This window comes from Nilaparvata lugens, chromosome 10, assembly GCF_014356525.2.
Source record: "Nilaparvata lugens isolate BPH chromosome 10, ASM1435652v1, whole genome shotgun sequence".
In the NCBI taxonomy this organism is placed as follows: Eukaryota; Metazoa; Arthropoda; class Insecta; order Hemiptera; family Delphacidae; genus Nilaparvata; species Nilaparvata lugens.
Genome location: NC_052513.1, coordinates 31704902 through 31726842, shown reverse-complemented (window position 1 = coordinate 31726842; position 21941 = coordinate 31704902). Strand labels below are relative to the sequence as shown.

Here is a 21941-nt window from a genome sequence, read left to right as displayed (position 1 = left end):
GAACGGCACAATTTGAGAGACTACCAGCGTCACACAGCTGCATGGGAAAGAACTACGTGAACTATCGGCTTGGGATAACAGTAAAAGTCGCGACATAAACGCCCTATACCATGGGATATCTACTTATGCTATCGTTTCTCTATGCTGGTAGTCTTTCATACTTACAGTGACTATTAATAGATTATTATAGTCTCTGTACTCATACTGTTCCGTTCTTACACTCTCGTCCGGTTAAAACAGTAATAATACCTAGTCGACAGTAATCGGTTTGAGTTAACAAAAAACAGAAACGACCTATACCATGGGATATCTCCTTAAGCTATATTCTCTTTATGGTTGAATACTATATGTTCAACCTATGAATATGTACTTGTGAACGTGTCTAATGATTAGACACTCTAATGACAATAGGTTAAAGATAGTAAGTTGAATTTCAAGTGTTTCGGGAACTAGACTCTTCACTTGCATTAATCTATCCTGATGTTTGTGAACTAGTCCAACTTCTCGTCTAGACTGAGAACTCGAGTACAAGACTGAAAACTCGAGTACAAGACTGGAATCTCGAGTACAAGACTGAAAACTCAAGTACAAGACTGGAATCTCGAGTACAAGACTGAAAACTCGAGTGAAGTAGTAGTTCACTACAAATTATACACACCACTCTTTACAAATTACAAATTATATCTTTACTATGGCTCATCTTTATTTAGCTCTTTACACTACAAATTTACACACCAAATTATCCGTATTAACGGATAAGCCATTTTAAACAGTCTTAATTTTTGCTGTGCATCTATGACTGATGTATTTACGAAGACTCCATTGTGACATGTAGTCTACTTCATCTGATTTAGTTTCTTTTCTTCAATATCTCTCAAATCTTGTAGTCATTCATAATACAATTTTACTTTTCTGTTCACCGATGTAAAATGAGTAAACAGTGTGCGTTGTGTGTTTGTACTGTGGGTACAGGTCGAGACACCCGGCAGACAACGTGCCTCGCCGGGGGCGGCGCATGAAGCCCGGGGCAGTTGGTGTGGGGGCAGTGGGGTCAGTGACCTCTACCCACCGCATTACCGGCAGTCCAGCCCTCATGAGTATGGCCAATATGGCCCTCTGCTCCGGCGCACATATACGCAACAACGCGCAGGATTGCGGCACTGGTAAGTTTCAAGTTTATTCCAATCCAATTTTGACCATATAATATACAATATTCAAATATTTATGAATAGAATAGAATAGAATAGAATAGAATAGAATTTATTGGTCATTCAATATTCACAAGAAATACATTGACTTTGTCAGATTACATTTTGAAATCAAAATTCATACATAAAAATTTAATACATAAATTCATAAATCACTATTACTACAGGAACTGCACCCAGTTAATCAAAAAGAAATCATTCACAGTATACAAACATTCATTAATCAACACATATTTTATTTTATTTTTAAATTGTGCATATGTGAGTAACTTAAACTTGTCAGGTGTGGAGTTGTATAGCTTTATTGACATGAAATGCCAGTTTCTCTGCGATTTGGTATGGCTGTATTGAGGAATTCTAAGTCTATGTCTATTTCGTGTATTTAAGTTATGGTGATTATTATTTGAGTCATATTTTACCAAATTTTTTTGTACATAACAAAGAATATTAAAGACATACAGAGATGGCAATGTCAGTAAGCCTAGTTCAATAAAATGCGGTTTACAATGAGCATTGAGAGGCAAATTACAAATGATCCTAATAGCTTTTTTTTGAAGGACAAAGATTGAATTAGCTCTTACACTATTAGCCCAAAGCATTATTCCGTAAGATAGGAGACTTTGTATGTGTGCGTAATATATATTTATCAGCACAGGCCTATCAACCTATGAGGAATTGAATTGAATTGTAATTGAATTTTGAATAAGATAGATTTTGGACAGTTTTCTTGATTTACGTACTTCCTCCAATTACTAATTTAACAAAAAAATTATTAATTGTATGTAGAATATCATCACCGATATTTCAGCATAATTCTCTTATTCACTGTCTTTTTTCTTAGGGCTACTTTTAATATAAATCTCAGTACCCTTTCAAATTATTTTGTCACATCATCTGTATGTTTTATGTTTGTTATAGCAATTAATCAAATTCTTAATTGTTGGAACTTTTTAATTATTCAAAATCTTAATTAAAAAACTGTTATGTTGGATAAATATATTAACTTAAACCTCTCTATTTTGTTTCTAGGCCAAGAAAACTCGCGGCCCTCGAGTACCGACTCGACCCGCAGTGCTAACATGCAGTCTGAGAGCACCGCCTCCAACACCACCACCCTTCCCGCCCCCGGCCTCAACTTCAAAGACGTGCTAGTCCAGTTCGCCAAGATGAGCCAACCGCCCGCCGCTGTGACGTCACTGCTCCCCAGCCACCACCCCTCCAAGACCCACCCCCATCCGCCGCCTCCCTACCCCGAGGTCACTCTCCATCCGGTTCCCGCCCCCCAGTCTCACAACTCTCCCTCGCCGCCTACCTCCACCTCGCACACTTCTTCGCTGCTGCATGGCATCCTCACCAAGTCGGCCACTAACCCGGCTCACAACCAGGGTGCGGGCAGTGCTTCCTCCACCACTACTTCCTCGGGTATGTTTACTCTCTTCCATGATAAACTACCTATATTCACCCATATTGCCGTGCTACCATTTTTTTCTAAATAGGTTGGATAGCATTTATCACCTATTAACCTAAAGGAAGTTATCGGTTCTAAAATGGTAGATTCTTGATAAATTATGAATGGATCTATTGCTTATGAATAAGAAATCCAGTTATCAGAGCAAACCAACTTATAATTTTCATAAGAATTTTAGCAATATACAACACAAATCCACAGAACAATACCTTACAACACTTAAAACATATAGCATCATTATAAGCTAAAATACTTATCCATTTATATAGTTGAAAACAATGGCTATAGGCTTGTAGACACAGAAATCAAATTATACAAAATTAGAATAGGGTACCATAAAACTGTTCAAAACTCAAATTAAAACATTATAAATTTCAATTAAACAGGAAAATATTCAGAGAGCACAAAATTAGAACACCATAGCCAGCCACCATTTTTTAGAGAAAGGCTACCAAGTACAGAGCAAAGCCACACCTCAAACCAGTGACGACGTTATGAACACGTCATCGATATTAAATTGCAAAAAATTATAAATTACAAGTTTAGAATTTACATTTTACATTTGTTCTCAATAAAACTTTATTTCGAAACTGTTATTTTAAATTTATATATCCTCTATATTTATAATGATCTGTTAATTCTGTTAACTCTGTTTCGGTGATACCATGGAATGTGCAACACAATTATTTAAGATAAATTCTCAGTTAAAAGTTGTCCGCATATCGATTACTCTGATATTTACTATCAAGTTTTATAGATCTCGAATTGAAGATTCGATTTTAATCGAGAAAAATGTAATATTACAATATATAATCTATATTTTTGGATTGAGAAAACATTGATTTATTTGTCAAATCCACTCTTGTAATGGGTTTAAAAAGTTTTCTAATGCCGTAAATAAATGCGTTCTTAAATAAAGGCATCTATCCTTCTATCCTCATAACAAATTTCAGCTCATCTTTGAAATAATTATTTAGATCGCCTTAAAATATATCTGACTTGATTGCCTTCTTCTAATTGAGATTAATTGATAGCAAAAACACAATACATTTACAAATTGATAAAATATTTCACATACTCAACGATTTTCTGCAATTAATCATTTAGGGCCGGTTTCCGAGCTCGGGATTTGGCTAAGTCCTAGACTTTGAACAGCTGGAGTCAGAAAATCGGCTTTCCGAAACGGGGCGTAGTCGCAGTCATTTTCATAGTCACGTTTGAATTGAATTTCAAAAAACTAGAAAATTAAACACAAAATAAAGTAAAGAGAAAATAGTGTAAAGTTTCAGCTATTTTGAATTATTTAGAAATGTTTAATTTTGTCGAGGAAAAACGTTTCCAATAATTATAGAAATGAGAAAATAAAAACTGCGATCACTGTTAAAAAACCTTCGACTACGCCCCGTTCTGGAAAGCTAATTTTCTGACTCCAGCTGTTTAAAGTCTAGAACAATGGTCCCAAACTTATGAGCCTGTGAGCTAGAATAAGAATATTATAAGAATAAGAATATTTTATTTGCCAATGTACAATACAAATAATGAGATGAAATACATTTTTACACATACTTGGCACAGCCATCAAAGTAAACTTGTGCGCTGGCTGTGAGTTCATACAGGAAATTAAATTATATAAATAAAGAAATTGAAAGTAACAAAAATCCAATAGGTAGTACAATGACAAAAAAAACAAGAAACCTCATTCAACACATAACCAAAATGGAGCTGGTAACGAAATTATGAAACTATTAGAATTTAGGTAGTCTATAATAAATATTCTGTTCAACCCATATATTTATTTCTTTAAGAAGTTTTTTAGTAATTTTTGTATTTATGAAAATAATTGGAATTTTGTTCGAAAATATATTACAAAAATAAGAGAATTGGTGTCTACACACCACTAACTTAATAAAATTTATATTAAAAATGTTTGATACTGCTGGTCGTGTTTGGTATGGTGTATGCCTTATTTCTAAATTACTTATATTTTTATTTAAATGCGAAACAATCTTTATCACATATAACTGCCTAAGTGTGGGTACCCTTAGTTCTTCAAAAATTCTCCTACTCGGGTATCGCCTTGCTTTACCCAGTGCTGCCCTTATAAGATGCTTTTGCAATGTGAAGACTTTATTAAAATGAGTATCAAATGCACCACCCCATGCCTCAATTGCATATTGAAACAATGAGTGGGCATAAGCGAAATAAATTGATCTCTTTATGTCAAGGTCTTTTAATTGATTAATTTTGTAAAAGTTGTATAATTATAAGAAATTTAAGTTTAGAACACAAATAATTAATATGAGAATCCCATTTCAAATGTCTATCCACCATTATTCCCAAGTATTTTATAGACATGACTTTCTCAACTTGTTGGCATAAACAATTTATCCTGATATTTGAACAGAGTGAATCAGTATGCATTTTTAATTTTAATGAATCATCAGGTTGACCCGCTAATGTTGGAGAAAAAGTAATATATTTTGTATTTTTAAGTTGACTGTTAAAATATGGTCATCCATCCAATTTTTCATAATTTTTAGGCCATCATTAGCACTTTGATACACCTGTGGCCATGACTCACCCGAAAATACTAATGCTGTATCATCAGCAAAAGAAATCTGGGTACAATTTGGTATAGGCAATTTTAGAGCATCGTTCAAATAGATCAAAAATAATACTGGGGACAGTACTGTACCCTGTGGTAAACCAAAACTAGATAAATGATCTGTTACTGATATTCCACACAAATTTAATGTTTGTCTTCTATCTTGAAGATAGCTAGCTAGAAGATCATTACATATACCCCTAATCCCACATTTCTCTAATTTTTCCAATAAAATGCTGTGAGGGATTGTATCGAATGCCTTTTGGTCGTCAAGTATTTTCTTGATGTTTAGAGTGTACGTTGTAGCCGCCGTTGTTGTCCAAATGTTCATCAGTCAGTCTGTTCCTATATAGATTTTTCATGAATTTCATACTTGAAAAAGATGCTTCACACAAGTAAGTAGAGCTGAACATAGTTTTCAACCTCAATGCAACTTGAATAATATTTGGATATTTTTCTTTGAGGACTTGAGGCCAAATTTTTCCAGTTTTAGAAAGTGATCTGAGAGACAGATCATTTTGAAAATCCACAAATTCCATTTCAACTGAAGCCTGATCTCCATCAAAATGTTGTACAACACAAGCAGCAAAATCTTCTGCATAGATTACTACAAAAGAGAGTTGATGAATTGTACCATATTTGATATGCCTTTGAAATCTTGAAATCGTTGATCAAACTGTTTTCTCAAGTCTGAAAGAATCGCAAAGTATTCTTGGTTATTGCTGCGGTGCTGTGGAGGATTTTTTTCTCATCGATTTTCTTCAGACTGGGAAAGTGTTTATATTCAACTGGACGACATTCTTTTGCACGAGCATTTCTGTGAGCTACTATAAACTACCCAACGAGCTACCGGTAGCTCGCGATCGACTGTTTGGCGACCACTGGTCTAGAACTTAGCTAAATCCCGAGCTCGGAAACCGGCCCTGAGTTTACTATCATTTTAGGCTTTAATGTTGAATTAGGACTTGAGTAATCGGTCAATATCACTTGTTTATTCAATCAATGCTGACAGTTTAAAGTGAATCTCGCTATATTTATATGAGTTATCAGTTACGGTTGCTACTATTCATATGATTTGTATATTATTCAACAAAGTAAATAAACAATCTTATAAAGCTATATAAATTAGACCTTGTAATAAGGCGGCATGTAATCTACGAAATTCAATCTAATGTAATCTAATGTAATTTTCAGCGAGTCATCGTCCGACCACCTTCTCACCCACCCTGGCTCGCCTCCTGACCGCCCCCGAGCGGGAGAGGGGTGGAGGTGGGGGCAGTGTTGCCACCTCCCATCATATGTCCGCCTCCGCTGTCAACGCTAGTCATTTCCGGCCCCCCGTCAGTCGGGTCTCAATCAGTGATCTGCTCACTACTTCCAAGGTACCTAATTATTGCTAGTTATGTAGGTGGAGTACAGTATGAATATAGAAATGTGGGATTGAGTAGGATTAAATGGAAGAAACTGAAACGGAAAGCATTGCTATAGAGTATAAAGAGGTTCAAGTTGAATTGTTCGAATGGGAAGCATTGATATAATTTATTATGAAATTGATATAATTTATAATGAAATTTATATAATTTATTATGAAATTGATATAATTTATTATGAAATTTATATAATTTATTATGAAATTGATATAATTTATTATAAAATCGGACATTCTAAAGTGACTCCCACTGTAGCTGTAGTGACTCGATGTCAATTGTTTGAAAACCGCTCAATCTGTCTGAGTAATATTATCAACCTATCATCTTTAAGCAGTTCTGAAAAGATCGGCTGAATGATGTCAACTGTATATGAATATAGAATTTTTAAAACAGTAATAATAATAGTAATTTAGCAAAATGGAAATATGCAGGACGATAGTAAAAGAAAATGTGTAGTGTAAATAAATGGAAATGGAAATACAAATCTTTTAAATATCTTTTGGAAATACCCTTTTTTAATTATTCTAGACTTGAAAATGGCATGAATGTCCGAAACATGTTGTGATAAAATAATTCAAAAAGGGTATGAGATTTTTATTTCTATTTATATTACAAGTAGCCCTAAACAGAAAAGAAACTGTAAATAAATATTATTGTATTGTTTCTTGTTTTTTAGGAGCTGTAATTACTGGTGTAGCCTATATGACTTGTACATAATGTAATTTCAAAATTTAATTTCATATAGGCTACAGGCATAAATAAAATTTTGAGGTACAATCCATTATAGACAAGTGCAAAATAGGAAATTTTTAGTTGTTCTTTTTTAGAATTTAATAAACTTCGTATCCTTATTTTCACGTTTCTTTATTAATTTTTCCTTTTTTATTTTTCTCCCCTAGAAAACAAGAAATGAAATTACCATTACTCCAGTATCTGCACATTCTTCACATCCTAAATCCAAAGATGGTGTGGTTCTTCTTGTAAGTTTTATTTTCATTTTTTATTGTTTAACCTTCTTGTTTTCACACCTATTGCTAACACTTCTTCACTAACCTCTCAATTTTCTGTTTTATTAACATTGTTTTCTTTTGTATTCCATTACGGTATTTGTCTTGAGTCTTCCATCGCCCAATATGAATTATTTCTGAATTATGTACTGTATGAATGTGTTTCATATAATCGCTTATATTATCAACAGTGGCTTGGAAAGGCACTTCGCAGGATATTAAATCAATAAATACAATATAAATTATTAGGCCTATTCGACATTTTCGTTACCTACACCTTACTTGGTAAGAAACTCTTTTTAGTGAACTATTCTCTCAACATATTCGCCGAATTGTTAAAAGTCTAGCTTTTTCAATTTCTTGAACTTTTTATTGGTAGTTTAATTTTTTTTTGTCTAGATTCACTAATTTACTAACCCTTCTTGGTTTCATTGAGACTTATCCCAGTTTTTGAAACTCACCTGTTTTCTCATATTTTTCCAGTGTATTATTCTGGTGACTCCTGGTGTTTCAGGCAAATAACCGACTTTCAACTTTCCAATTTTTGACACTTCCTTGAAACTCATTTTTGTTTTTTGATACTTTTTTGTTAAGGTGCCTTGAGACTTTCGCACCACAAACACGCGCATTTCACTTTCCATCAGCTGATGCTATCCTTATTATATCTGTATTCTTACAGAAACAGTAGGATACAGATATAATAAGTATCCCATACAGCACAGAATGTCCCAAGGATATCCCAAACTAGTCCTCAAATGATCATTAAATCCCAGGCTCAGATGATCCGTATATCCCAGGATATAAAGGATATCCGCGGAATATTCTCAGGAATTACCCGTTGAAGCCTGTGGTACTTTTCTGTAAGTTGTGTAATTCTAAATGTTAAATAGATAAATATTGACAATGAAAAAAATTGACAATATTGAAATAATATATTTTCATTTTCAGGGATATTCTCAGGATACTATTAGGAATTCCCCGTTGAGAGTATATATTTTCATTTTTTATGATGCTTGTAGTTTACTTTTGTAGATGTGGATTACTGAAAAATGTAATGATATAACAAATAAAATAAATAAAATTATAATTCATTATATCATAGCCACTTTAATTTCATGTAACTCGTTCAAATTCTGGGAACATTCCAAAGATATCCCCAGGACATGACGATTGCTGGTGTCATTTGTTTCTAAAAAAACTAGCAGGAATTAAAAAAAATGATAAATGAATGTGAAAGTATTAAAAAATCCACTTTCTCCTAAAAAATAGTTATGTAATCTCAGAAAACAGATGAGATATTAAAAGATGAAAAAGAAATTGGATCTCATCAAGCCAAATGTATGTGTTATACAGCATCAGCTGATAAAAAGTGAAATGCTGGTGTTCGTGGCGCTTAAGTCTGTAGGCAGCTTTACACTGTTCTCCCAAATTTTGTGTTTCAGTGAGACACACATGGCCTTACTCACTTGTAACTCTTCAATTTCTGATTCTTTCCACTATACAATTTTCTAAAGTGATTGCATGTTTGCTGTGTGTAGGAGGACGACCCTGAGGAAACAGACAGCACCGATCGACTGGTCATCGACGAGAGTGCTGGGGGGGTCGACCAGAAGGAGGGCGCCGAAGGAGAGGGAGGTGGCGAGGGAGAGGGTGAGTCAGTGCCCGAATGCCAGGGCTGCCAACAGCGCGCTGCGCAGTTTGTGTGCGCAGGCTGCGGCAACCAGTGGTACTGCAGTCGCGAGTGTCAGGTTGGTAGCACTGTTATCACTTAATTCAACTAATAAATAAACTAATATTCTATAGAGAAAAGATAGCATAAGTAGATGTCCCATGTTATAGGCCGGTAATTTATGTTCCAAATAATTTCAATCCAATTTTTGTTAACTCACTGTCGACTACTGTCTATTATTACTGTTTTGGACGACTGAGAGTGTGAGAACGGCGCAGTATTAGAGACTGCCAGTGTTACATGAGAAATAACTAATTAGACTATCGGCTTGAGTTAACAGTGACATTCAGAACATATACGCTCTATATCTTCTTATGCTGACTTTTCTCTATGCTAATATATTTTCATTGATGATTCCCACATTGGAATGTTTAGTGAAAATTTTCAATGCTAATACGATTATGTGATTAAAATAAAAAACTTTTGTCAGGAAAAGATTTTTGGTCATTACTTCTTGAGATATGAGAGCCTAAATTTAAAATGTTTTAAACATATAATTTCAAATTTTGTAACATATAAATTCGTGAAATTTTGAGGGAACAATCTTCACGCTATTGTCGATCAAATAAGTTTTTTTATGAAAATAACAATTTCGAGGAAGTTACCCAATTAAAAAACTCAACTTGAGTTATTTTTGTTGAGAATATGTGTTGAAAATTTAAAGTTGATTTATGAAAGCAATCAGAAGTATAATCGGCAAAAAAACACAAATTAACGACTCGAGGCTCAAATCATTAATGAGAAATATGCTCGTTCAATAAATATGGTTCTCCTCTTCTCTATCTTCATACTCTTTACTTAAAAATTATTTCAAGATGTAAAACTTTATTCTTCCTCTAGATTGACTACCTACCTGAAGAAAGTAGTATCTAAAGGAATATTATTAACAATTAGTAATTCTTCAAGAAATACAACATCGTCTATTTATTTTTTCATTTATTGTATAAAATACTATAATCATAATACAATTATGACATTGGAGGAAAAACTAGGCTGAGCCTGTACTATTTCTCTCCAGAAACTTTGATAAAATGTTAATGTTGTCCAAAAGATAAGGTTATGTAATCACACACTGTTTCGTTACTTGATTTTCGGTCCAGGAATGATGATTTAAAATTTTGAATTTTTAAGGTTGATTTTATACTCTGAATGAATCACAATAAATTAAAAACTTTAGAAATATTGCACTTATTTAAAAAATTTTAATACAAAATCAAAAACCTACTCACTATTTGTTATTCACAGCTGAAAACAAATCAATCTACTTTCGATTTGTTTCTATCAAATTAATACACTAAGGTGGGATGCACACCGCAGAAACGCGTTTCGTGAAAAAAGTTTCAGGAAACGTGAAACGAAAGTTGCTCGCAATCGACTGATAAGATTAAGCAAGGAACGTTTCTTTTGTATGCATGCGCGAGTGAAACGGATTGCATGAAACAAGTTTCATGAAAGAGGGCTTCACGATATGCGTTTCTCCGGTGTGCATCCCGCCTAACATTGACTTGATTGTATGATATTTTTTTGTTTTCAAAGTACTAAGTCATATCTATTTTTGTATATACATTTTTATTATAAGAGGCGAGCTAAAAATTGTAGATGAGCTTTCATTTCATGAAACTAGGATTTACCGATTAGATCCAATAAGTTTCAAATTTCAAATAGGCTACGAATAGATACGATAAGAATACTTTTCAAATACTCATGTGCTGTAATCACAACTTTTTTGGGTAGATCCGTTCACAAAGATTGTGATTATCTGAGAATCTGAAACTTATTAATTACATTTACGACTTTCAGAGAAAAATATGAGAAGTTGTTAATAATTTTAATGATAATTTAATCTCTCTGTTATAGGTGACAGCCTGGGAAGAGCATTCGGAGATGTGTTCTGGTTGAATAAGTTACTAAAACCCAAGAATCAGGTGCCAAAAGATCTCAATGATAAGAGGCTTCCAAAGCTTCATCAATGAAAACGACCGATAAAGGCAGTTAGAAATCCTAGATAAGCCTTCAACAAGTTTAATCATTTGTTACCACCCTCGTTTCCTACCGGACTTGTAATTTGTAATTGTGCTTTATAGAATACAAGTTGTGAATTTAATTTTAGAAATATTGGGCAAACTTCGTGTTTCAATAAAAAATGTATAATAATTTTCGAATAATTACTGAAATTTGGAGATAGTAATAGATATTTTGTTATTATAAGTGTTTGTAGTATCTTGGGAAATCTGCATATTGTAGAACTACCATCTTTCAACGAAATGCAATGCAGTGAAAATCTATTTTCACTTTGAAAAGTTGATATTCATTATTTTTCATTGTTTGCGAGAATATTTTCTCAAGTGTTTCTTCCATCGTTGTATTTTCTTGTTGTATTTATATTCTCCATTTTTATACGTCTCAAATAGGAGAGGTGTTGCTCTACAATAACTGTATTTGATGTACCTATCTAAGAAGAAGATTATATACTTTGAATATATTAGCCCATTTACCTCCAAGTATCCTCAAATTCAATAAAATTGTATTCAAAAAGCTATTATCAGTTTGTTTAGGTACACTTGGTAGATAATTATGATATGCTTCATTATTTCATAACTGTTAAAGAAGAATAAACTCTCTCATTTTATTATCTACATGGTTATCAAATGAATGAATGATTCCTACAAGGTGTGGAATTAAACATATTTTCATGGACCAATATATTATTGTAAGCATCCTCTTATGAGTCCATTTAGATGTCTTGGGGAACCGAACTAGACAAAATTTCATTTTTTCCTACTAGATTCACTTTTACTTGTTGATCTAGGCTACTTTTTATATCAGCCTTATCGTATTGAATTTTCTTTGTTTTGGACGTGTTCTTTTTGTAATTTTTTTTAGAAGAATGATGCTTTGATCCTTTTGATATTTTACTATTCTAAGCATTATGTATATTAAGAACATGACGATTCAATATGAGTAGCCTATATGAGAACATTTGAAAAATTGTGATTCATCATTATATTAAGTGTGAAACTTAATAAATAAATCCTAATTCAATTACTGAGATGCTTGACCATAGATGAAGAGGTCACTGACCCTTAAACCAGCAATTACAAATTTAAAATTGGAATTTTGATATTAAATTATAGTCAGAGATATTATTTTTCAATAATTCAGTTCAAAGGATTATGATATAATTTAATATTTATGTGAATGTGCCGCGATTTATTATTGATTTATTAAGGAGGCATACTCCTTTTTGCATTTTGACTTCAAGAGAACTGTCCATTCTTTCAGAATATTAGTTCCAAATAATTTTTACATCTTATCGTTCTTTACAAATGTATGCAATTGATGAATGTATTGAAGTTTGCCCACCCTTACTCTCTAAGTGTCCTCAGACTACAGAATACAGTCCACTATTCTACCAGAAAGATTGATAGTATTCCAGAATGTATGATTATTTCGATTTGTTTAGATTATGCTATAATTTTATTTTATCGGATAGCGATAGAGTAATATAGTGTTCTGTAATTTATTATTACCACCTTACTTTCGTATTGAACTGTTCCAGTTTAAGTTAATTGAAATATATTAAATAAACATTTTGTCTATATACTGGTTTCATTTATTCCACTAGGATTATAGTTTTGTTCTAAAAATCAATGGCTCGATTTATTTTTATATTTTCAATGAATTTTAATCATAACATATCCATATATATTTACCTTTTGCTATATATTTTCTTCAGAAAATATATTCTCTCAAACTTTCATTGAAAACAACCAACTGAAACCTGCGTCATCAGAGTAGGAATATTAACACCATAAATAACTAAATGAATACTAACATCCCTTTCCCTGTAGGGCCAGCATTAAAACATGGAAGTCATGGACTCCAAACGCCATCATACACCGCCGTAGCGCAGCTTGAAATACATCTTTGGTTTATCTCCTAAAATTTGACAGATTGATTAACAGTAGAAAATAAGTCGGCTACGTCTTTCAAAAGATGTATTTCTGTGAAATGACCTTGATTGCTGGAAAATTTCCATACGGTAGTCTTGCATGGTACGGTAGTAGTTGAGATGCCGCCTGTCGCCATGGCTTCTTTTTTGCAAATTCTGCAAGCCGAATCAACACGTTTGCTTGAGAGGAAATATATAATTTTAGATATCAAGATAGAATAGTAGGCCCATTTTTCACGTAGTACAAAAAGTAGGCTACCGTACATATGAATAAAAATTAGAAATCTAAGTACGCTTTTAAAATTATTCAATTTTAAAAGGGTACTTAGATTTCTAATTTTTGTTTATATGAGTAGCCCTAAAGAAAAAAGTACCGTACATTTATTGTGTTTTAACACTGATCTAAATAAATTTTTGTGCAATGATTTTGGTTTATTAAACAGCTTGAATTCAAGAAATCGACCTTCCAAGATCTAAACTTTTGACTTCCTACAAAAATCTAAAAATTTCTGGTTTTTTTCAGTTCAGCTTCAGGTTTTTTATCTTCAATGATTTTTGAATTAAATTCCTCACTTCAATGAGCTGTGCCTGTTGATCCTCCACCAAATTATTTTCAAAAGTAATTACCGGTATGTATCACTGATCAATAAAAGAATACATTTCATTGTAGGGACCAACTCCCGGTTCCACCAAGCTCAGTCAAGTGATTTTAACATGGTCTATAGTGAGGTCTACGTTATAATGGCAGTGGATAAAGATAGAAGAATAGCGATGCCGATTCTCTGCATCAATTAATTATATTTCTACACTGTCAAAAACATAATTGGCATCGTTGTGGAACTAGAAAATGATAGTACCACCGGCTTTGTCGAATGATAGACAAGGGTAGCAAAACCAAAGTTGATCAAATACTGTGATTATAACGTGGACCTCACTATAGTCGGGTACGCTCTACAAGACGTGTGCACTGTAATTATCGCTATATAGAAGTATAGTCCAGTCAATATAGACATAAAAAGGGGGTGTGCTTGCAATTTATATTGTAGTTCTGATTTCTTAATATATTATTTGGGTACATAAGAGAAGTCTAGAACCAATTTCTTCATGCAAAATTTCCTTGTGCTAGATACATAATTATGAGATTGACCCAAAGACCTCGTTTTTTCAGCTATTTCTGCCAAATCTCGTAGTCTGACAGAAAAATTTACTCCCGCCTTTTTTCTAGATTATGAAATTTTGAATAAAATGAGATTATTCGGAACGCTCTATCTCCAATGAGTACTGAGTTATGATTTTTCAAAAATGAGTGAAATTTTAAGAAAAAATCAATTTTGATGAATTTTAGTTTTTGATCAACAACATCTTCCGATTGTTATCATTTAGATGTATAATTCAAAATCCCTCTGGGCGTATTTTTGTGCTCTACAATCTGAGATCAGGTAGAGCGCTCTATCTCATATAGATTTCCAGGTACACCTGACAACAATGCTCCTTGTATAGTAAAAAACACCTAATTTTCAGCTTCAACCATCATCACCAACTACATAGTCTTCACATTGATATTTCGCACAATGACATAAGTTCATGAGATTATGTTCTATGAGAATCACCCGTTAGATGCACTTCATTTCAGTATTTCCTAGTGGAGAGGCGCGCTTAAGGACACCTCAAGGATCAAAATTTCGTAAAATTATAACTTCTGACACAATGCTCAGATTTCAACATACTACACTTCATTTTTCTCGGCTTGTCAAGGCGGTCCAAAATCATGCATCATAAGCCAAATTCGGTCGAAAAGTGGAAAATTCATTGTTGAGTGTACTAAAGCCCAAATTCCAATACACATAAAATGGTCAATTTCTAGTATACTAGTTCTGACTGGACTAGTATACTTTCCAATGCAATTGTTTTAAAGCGTACCTGATTCTACCTTTGTTCAAATTATATTCACCGAGCTTGATGAAACCGGGCATACGATATGAATTTCGGTATTATGTCAAGACGTCATCTTGTGGTTGTGCCAAATCTTCACATACGCAGACAGACTGACTTCTATTGACTTCTATACTTGTTACAACATTCGCTGATAACCTAGGGAGGGATTTTTCCTCCGTCTGCATTATAATCTATTGCTGCGCGTGTACAATGCCCTTATCAAATATGTAAAAAGAGAGGGAGGAAAACAGCAAATACTCGTCATAACAACAGACAGTAGGAGGGAAAACACTTCCCGCAAGTGTTCGAATGTAGTGACACACACAGACGGCCGTCTGTCTGCTTATGTCTGCATGCAGACGTTTGATTCCCAATCAGTTAACAATCAACCGGGCTTCCTGCCCTGCTGACTCGTCCGCCGCCATTAAAAAAAACAATTCATGTGGCTTATGAATTGGACCTCAAGGAGGTGACAATCAGACAGGAGACACCATGATGCCAGCGAGCGAGTTCATCAAAATAGAGTCGATTTATTATTTGATATCATGAAGAAGGTGAGAATCTATCGTTTATTGCCTCGAGTTCTTGCCACCTCATGTGGGTTCAGTAGGTGGCAATGGCAAGCAAAGAAGCTGTCGCCTGTGGTCAAAATGCTGAGGTGACAGCCTGAGTTGATGGCCTGTCGCGTTCTTATCAGATTTTGCAAAATACAATTCCAATAACTGTGTACTCCTTCAGAATTGTATAGTTAATATTATTCAGAATTAGGCCTATTTTATATTTTTTTAATAATTTCAAAATCAGGAATTTTGTCATGTATAGTGAGGTCCACGTTATAATGGCAGTGGATGAAGATAGGAGAACATCATTGCCGATTCTCTGTCTTAATTAATTGTATTTCTACATCGTCAAAACAGATTTGGCATCGTTGCAGAGCTAGAAAAGGATGATACTACCTGCTTTGTTGAATGATAAACAAGGATAGCAACATAAAAGTTAATCAAATACTGTCATTATAACGTGGACCACACTATAGTTATCAAAACACCTACTGGAGCGCTGAAGAATGCTCCCTATTTGGATTAATAGCCTCTCGTACGGCTGTCATATCAATCAGCTGTTTCCACATTCCACATCCACAAATTGACTTTATAACCTCAACAATCTCATTTCAACATAAATAAACAAAATCACATCACAAAAATACTAATGCCATGAAAACTGTAAAGATTCAATTAACTAACTTTTTACTGCGCTCGGATCGCTGTGTGGAATCTTCTAAAAGGTAAGCCCATATTAATCTAAATAACACTCCCTCATATAGTACACTTATTTTTGAATTTATATTCTTTAAATTTGAGTTCTCAATATTATTGAACTTGAGTTCAAATCATTAAACTCATGTGAAATATTAAATTAACATGATCTATAACTACCATCAATATATCTAAATTTTAAAACAAGTGTCATAGATTATAGATACTTAATTATACAATTAATTTCTTAGTTTTATCGATTCGATCTAGGTTATAAAATGATCGACACACAATGTTGTTTCTACTTAGGGCAATTTGCACAGCTACCCAATTCAATTTAGTTTGACTGTTGGCCTATATAAACACCCTAAGTGGAAAACAATAATTGTTTATTTATTATCTTGAATTATTTATTATCTTGAAAATTGTTCAAAATCTCCGAATAATTTTTGAATTTATAACATAATGTGCCCTCTTTTTAAGTACCTGCTACCTTTTAGGTATGGTAGCTTACTGTAATTTGAACAATACATTTTGTTTTTGTGACTCTCAGTTTTTGTGATATTCAATTTTCCATTTAGAGTGAATTTGAATTTACCAGTTACCGATCAGCACTTTTTCATGTTTAAAAAATCCTGTAGATTGGTTAATCTATGTAATTTTCTACCCATTTTTAATTCAATCCTTGTTAAATTTTTCTTGCTAGGCTACCCCATTCAGACTTGAAAAATTTATAATAGATTAACACAGAGAGTCCGCAACATCAAGTTGAGTGGTTTCAAAAAACTCCTTACATGAGGAACTTATTAGTGTGGCATTGTAAGTTATGGTAGGCTATCTATTGGTGTTGGTGTTATGGCCAGTTTCTCTCATTTTGTAGATCATCACATATTCTAATGTCATCTTAATTAACTTTGTGTTTTAAGTGTTCAGTATTGTACTTTTTATTGATGAAATCCATCCAGCATGAGGTGAGGCTGGTCAACGATTGATTGAATTTAACTAAATTGACCTCTCAGTTGCTATTAGACCATTCCATTAGTCCAAATCAAAAAAAATCTTGGGTCCTCACAACTTGCAGGATAATTTTGTGTGTGTGCTCGAATTGATTTAAAAGCCTTCTAAATAAAGGAAAACATTCAGAATATGTAAATTTAAATGAAATATCTGATGGATCACAGTTTATTATCTAAATGGTAGATACATGTCTGGTGCATTCACCCTACCAACATCTTCAGGTAGTAGCCCACCTACTGAAGATACCCACGGCTTTTTAAGATTTTCAATCTTAATTAGACAAAGGCATAATATAATATTCGTTATCAGTTTCTTGCAGATTGTCTAGAGCTGTACCTATAGTTGCATGAAGCTTCTCATTCATAAAAACCTTGGTGGTTGTAATAAATAGTCTTCATCAGTAAAATTCATGCTCAGAAATTATTGTTTAGGCTTCTTTCTAACTAAACTCAAATTACTCAATTTTCTTTTCAGATTCCGTTTGTGTTACATTTTCCTCCGCTTTTTAAGAAATGTCCGATGCTGAGGAACCGCTTCTTTATCCTGAACACAATGAAGTACAACGTACTGGTATGTTGAGATTTAGAATAAGCATTCACTGACATATATTTAATTTATTCACATTTTTTATCAACATACCTACTTTTATAAATATTTGATTTCATTACCAACAGCTTCACTAATTTGGTTCATGATATTACATAGCTTCACTTACAATACCGTACGACAATGTGACCAAGTCAAGTCGACTTACAGACACAGTCAGTCAATCAAGATCTCTGGTCATGACTAAAGAAAGAAGAATGTACGACAATGACCAAATCAAGTCCACTTACAGACAGTCAATCAAGATCTCTGATCATGACTAAAGAAAGAAGAATGTAAGTAATCAATATTCTTGACAACGTTAGCAAAAATTAATTACTGAATCTACAAAACAGAGTAAGAAATTTTTAATAATAAGATAGCTTAATTTATTCAATTTCTAATCACTTGTCTGATTTTGACCAGTTCTGCTTACAGGCACTTGAGCCACTTGATCTAAAGCAGCCTGCACACAGGGACCCTAGCTACTATCAAAGAGAAAAGATAGCATAAGAAGATATCTCATTGTATAGGTCGCTTATGTTCCAGATTTCAAGCCGATCACTGTCGGCTACTGTCTATTATTACTGTTTTGGCCGGGTGAGAGTGTAAGAACGGCACAGTATTATTTATTCAAAAAAGACAAAAACACATAATAGTAAAATAATTGGAAATGAAAAATAGGCTTATAGCCCTTTGAGAGACTACCAGCTTCACGAAAGATAACTACTAGGACTATCGTCTTGAGTTGACAGTGAATTTTATATCATAAACGCAATACATCATGGGATATCTTCTTATGCTATCTTTTCTCTACGCTACTAGGGAAACTCAGAATTGGAAATGTTTGGAACTCAACCGAACAAGGCAGTTCCAATTCCGCTCTCACTGTTAGCTAGTGGAAGCTTAGTTGACGCGACTGATGTCCCTGTGTGCAGCGTGCTTCATGAACCGCAAAATAATTTACCGGCTGCAGGAGTGTATTTGCTCCCTACGTCGCTGCGTTGATATGTTTCTCCTCACCTAATATAACTAAGAAGCCAAAATGTAATGACCACAGATTGTGTGAATGCCCAATCTGCGGAGAATGCGCTGGCATAACTTTTACTTTCCTTGCCCTATTACCATAGGTAAGGAAAGTATTGCTTTCCAAAAAAAATAAGGTACCCTAATTTCATGTTTTCTATACGTTTCAAGGTCACCTGAGTCCAAAAACATGATTTTTGGGTGTGTGTGTGTGGTGTGTGTGTGTGTGTGTGTGTGTGTGTGTGTGTGTGTTGTGTGTGTGTGTGTGTGTGGTGTGTGGTGTGTGTGGTGTGTGTGTGTGTGTGTGTGTGTGGTGTGTGTGTGGTGTGTGTGTGTGTGGTGTGTGTGTGTGTGTGTGTGTGGTGTTGTGTGTGTGTGGTGTGTGTGTGTGTGTGTTGTGTGTGTGTGTGTGTGTGTGTGGTTGTGTGTGTGTGTGTTGTGTGTGTGTGTGTGTGTGTGTGTGTGTGTGGTTGTGTGTGTGTGTGTGTGTGTGTGTGTGTGTGTGTGTGTGTGTGTGTGTTGTGGTGTGTGTGTGTGTGTGTGTGTGTGTGGTGTGTGTGTGTGTGTGTGTGTGGTGTGTGTGTGTGTGTGTGTGTGTGTGTGTGTGTGTGTTGTGTGTGTGTGTGTGTATGTGTGTATGTCTGTGAACACGATAACTCCATTCCTAATCAACCGATTGACTTGAAATTTTAAACTCAAGGTCCTTATGCCATGAGGATCCGACAATAAGAAATTCAATAAAATTCAATTCAAATTGGCGGATAATTACTAAAAAAACATGTTTTTCACGAAAACGGCTCTAACGATTTTCTTCAAATTAAAACTATGGATAGCTATTTATAAGCCCTATCAACTGACATGAGTCTCATTTCTAGGAAAATTCGAGGAGCTCCGTAATATTCTTGAAAAAAATAGCGGATAATCACTAAAATACCACGTTTTTCACGGTTTTCTCGAAAACGGCTCTAACGATTTTCTTCAAATTAAAACTATGGATAGCTATTTATAAGCCCTATCAACTGACATGAGTCTCATTTCTAGGAAAATTCGAGGAGCTCCGTAATATTCTTGAAAAAAATAGCGGATAATCACTAAAATACCACGTTTTTCACGGTTTTCTCGAAAACGGCTCTAACGATCTTCTTCAAATTTATACCATGAATAGCTATTTATAAGCCCTATCAACTGACATGAGTCTCAATTCTAGGAAAATTGCAGGAGCTCCGTAATATTCTTGAGAAAAATGGTGAATAATTACTAAAAACCCATGTTTTTCTTAAAAATGACGACCGATTTTTTTCAAATGTATACCCTGTATAGTTATTTATCAGCTCTATCAACTAGCATGAGTCTCCTTTCTGGGAAACTAATGGGGGTCCACCCCATCCTTGAGAAATGGACTTTGTAACCTCCTCCTCGTGCATGAGGTAGGCAGGTAGAGCAGTTCATAAAAAGAACACATTGTCGAGATATTTCATCTGTAGAACAGCTGTTTTGACGACTTTTAAAAAATATCATCGGATTTCACAATTCACACAAAGGAAAAAGTACTCTGAAAACAACACATATATACAGTAGTCTGATCGTAGTGTCAAATATGTTGCCGCCAATCGTCATTATGTTATTCCCCTAAATTATTCTCGTTTAAGATTGAGGCTTACAGTTCAATGAGCTAGGAAAGTTGTGTGAGTGTACCACACCAGATGTTTTAAAAATGTAGAATAATAATTAAAATTCGGACTTCGAGGTGCATAAATTCTATATTTGAGGAAGCTGTAGCTTATTCAAAATTAGGTGTTTCAAATGATTACCGTTTTCTTGGAATTCGAGTCTCAAATCTTGACTACATAATGATGCCATAAATATATAGACTTACAAACATTAATAAACGCACATATAATCTTACACAGTCCTATCATATCGTATTATAAACATCTATATAATCAGTGACTGTTTCACCTATTAGTCCTTATTTTATAAGGAGTAAAAACTGAAATAGCCACTTGATTATTTTTCATCATCCTCAAAGCCTTATTTATATTGAGTGACTTGCAAAACTAATGACAGTTAGTTTACTGTTAACGTGATACTGGACCTAATATATATAGATACTTGCAGTTTGTTTTAAAATACAGATGGCTAGCAGTCCTATATTTTATAGGCTTTGAAATATTACAACCAATTTTTAAAATACGTTGATCGGGAGAAATTATTCAAAATAAATAAAATAAATTGTGGCTCCATTATTATTGTGGCTTTTTGACAGATCTGCTTGGTCTTGATTGCTAGATAGAGTATAGAATAAGACAGCGGAGAATCTCAACAAAGCAAGAGGTGCATTATGTTGTGACTTGATTTAGAATAGATTCAAGGGCCTGCTGTATTTAAAAACGGTTTTTATTTATCTCATGTTAATTCAATTCTTACGTCATGTTAATTCTAAAGTAACGGTCATTCGGTTCAATAATCATCGATTATTTTACCAGTTCTCTGCTTTTTTCAATCATTTTGAATTGTGCCAAAGAGAAGAAAGAACAGGATGTAAAGCGTACCACAATCAGAAAAACTAAAAAAAAGGAACAACGTAAACCAGTCGTCGCAGTAACTCTTCTGTTCATGCTTTTGTACAGTATGATTAACAATACATGATGCTTTCAACGCCCTCTATTCTAAGTAGCATAAAGATTTCAATGTCTCTATAAAAAGTAAAAACTAACTTCATC

At 34.0% G+C, this 21941-nt stretch overlaps 2 protein-coding genes across 19 annotated transcripts in view; both read left to right on the top strand.

The window, feature by feature from the left end:
* LOC111045459 (actin cytoskeleton-regulatory complex protein pan1) overlaps positions 1–13044 on the top strand; it is a 103375-nt gene extending 90331 nt beyond the window's left edge. For 8 of the 18 annotated variants that reach the window (XM_039437229.1, XM_022330889.2, XM_039437233.1 and 5 more), the window contains 6 exons: positions 964–1163; positions 2238–2630; positions 6476–6663; positions 7611–7691; positions 9257–9466; positions 11305–12987. In XM_039437229.1, the coding sequence (XP_039293163.1) occupies positions 964–1163; positions 2238–2630; positions 6476–6663; positions 7611–7691; positions 9257–9466; positions 11305–11346 (1114 nt within the window). In that variant the 3' untranslated portion in view covers positions 11347–12987. Of the gene's footprint in view, positions 1–963; positions 1164–2237; positions 2631–6475; positions 6664–7610; positions 7692–9256; positions 9467–11304 lie in introns of all 18 variants that reach the window. The other 10 variants (XM_039437230.1, XM_039437234.1, XM_039437232.1 and 7 more) reach the window with 3 other exon arrangements.
* A 3416-nt stretch (positions 13045–16460) lies between these two features.
* LOC111045448 (putative inorganic phosphate cotransporter) overlaps positions 16461–21941 on the top strand; it is a 39079-nt gene continuing 33598 nt past the window's right edge. Inside the window, exons 1-2 of the mRNA XM_039437219.1 lie at positions 16461–16619; positions 18082–18177. Coding sequence (XP_039293153.1) covers positions 18120–18177 — 58 coding nt within the window. The 5' untranslated portion in view covers positions 16461–16619; positions 18082–18119. The remainder of the gene's footprint in view (positions 16620–18081; positions 18178–21941) is intronic.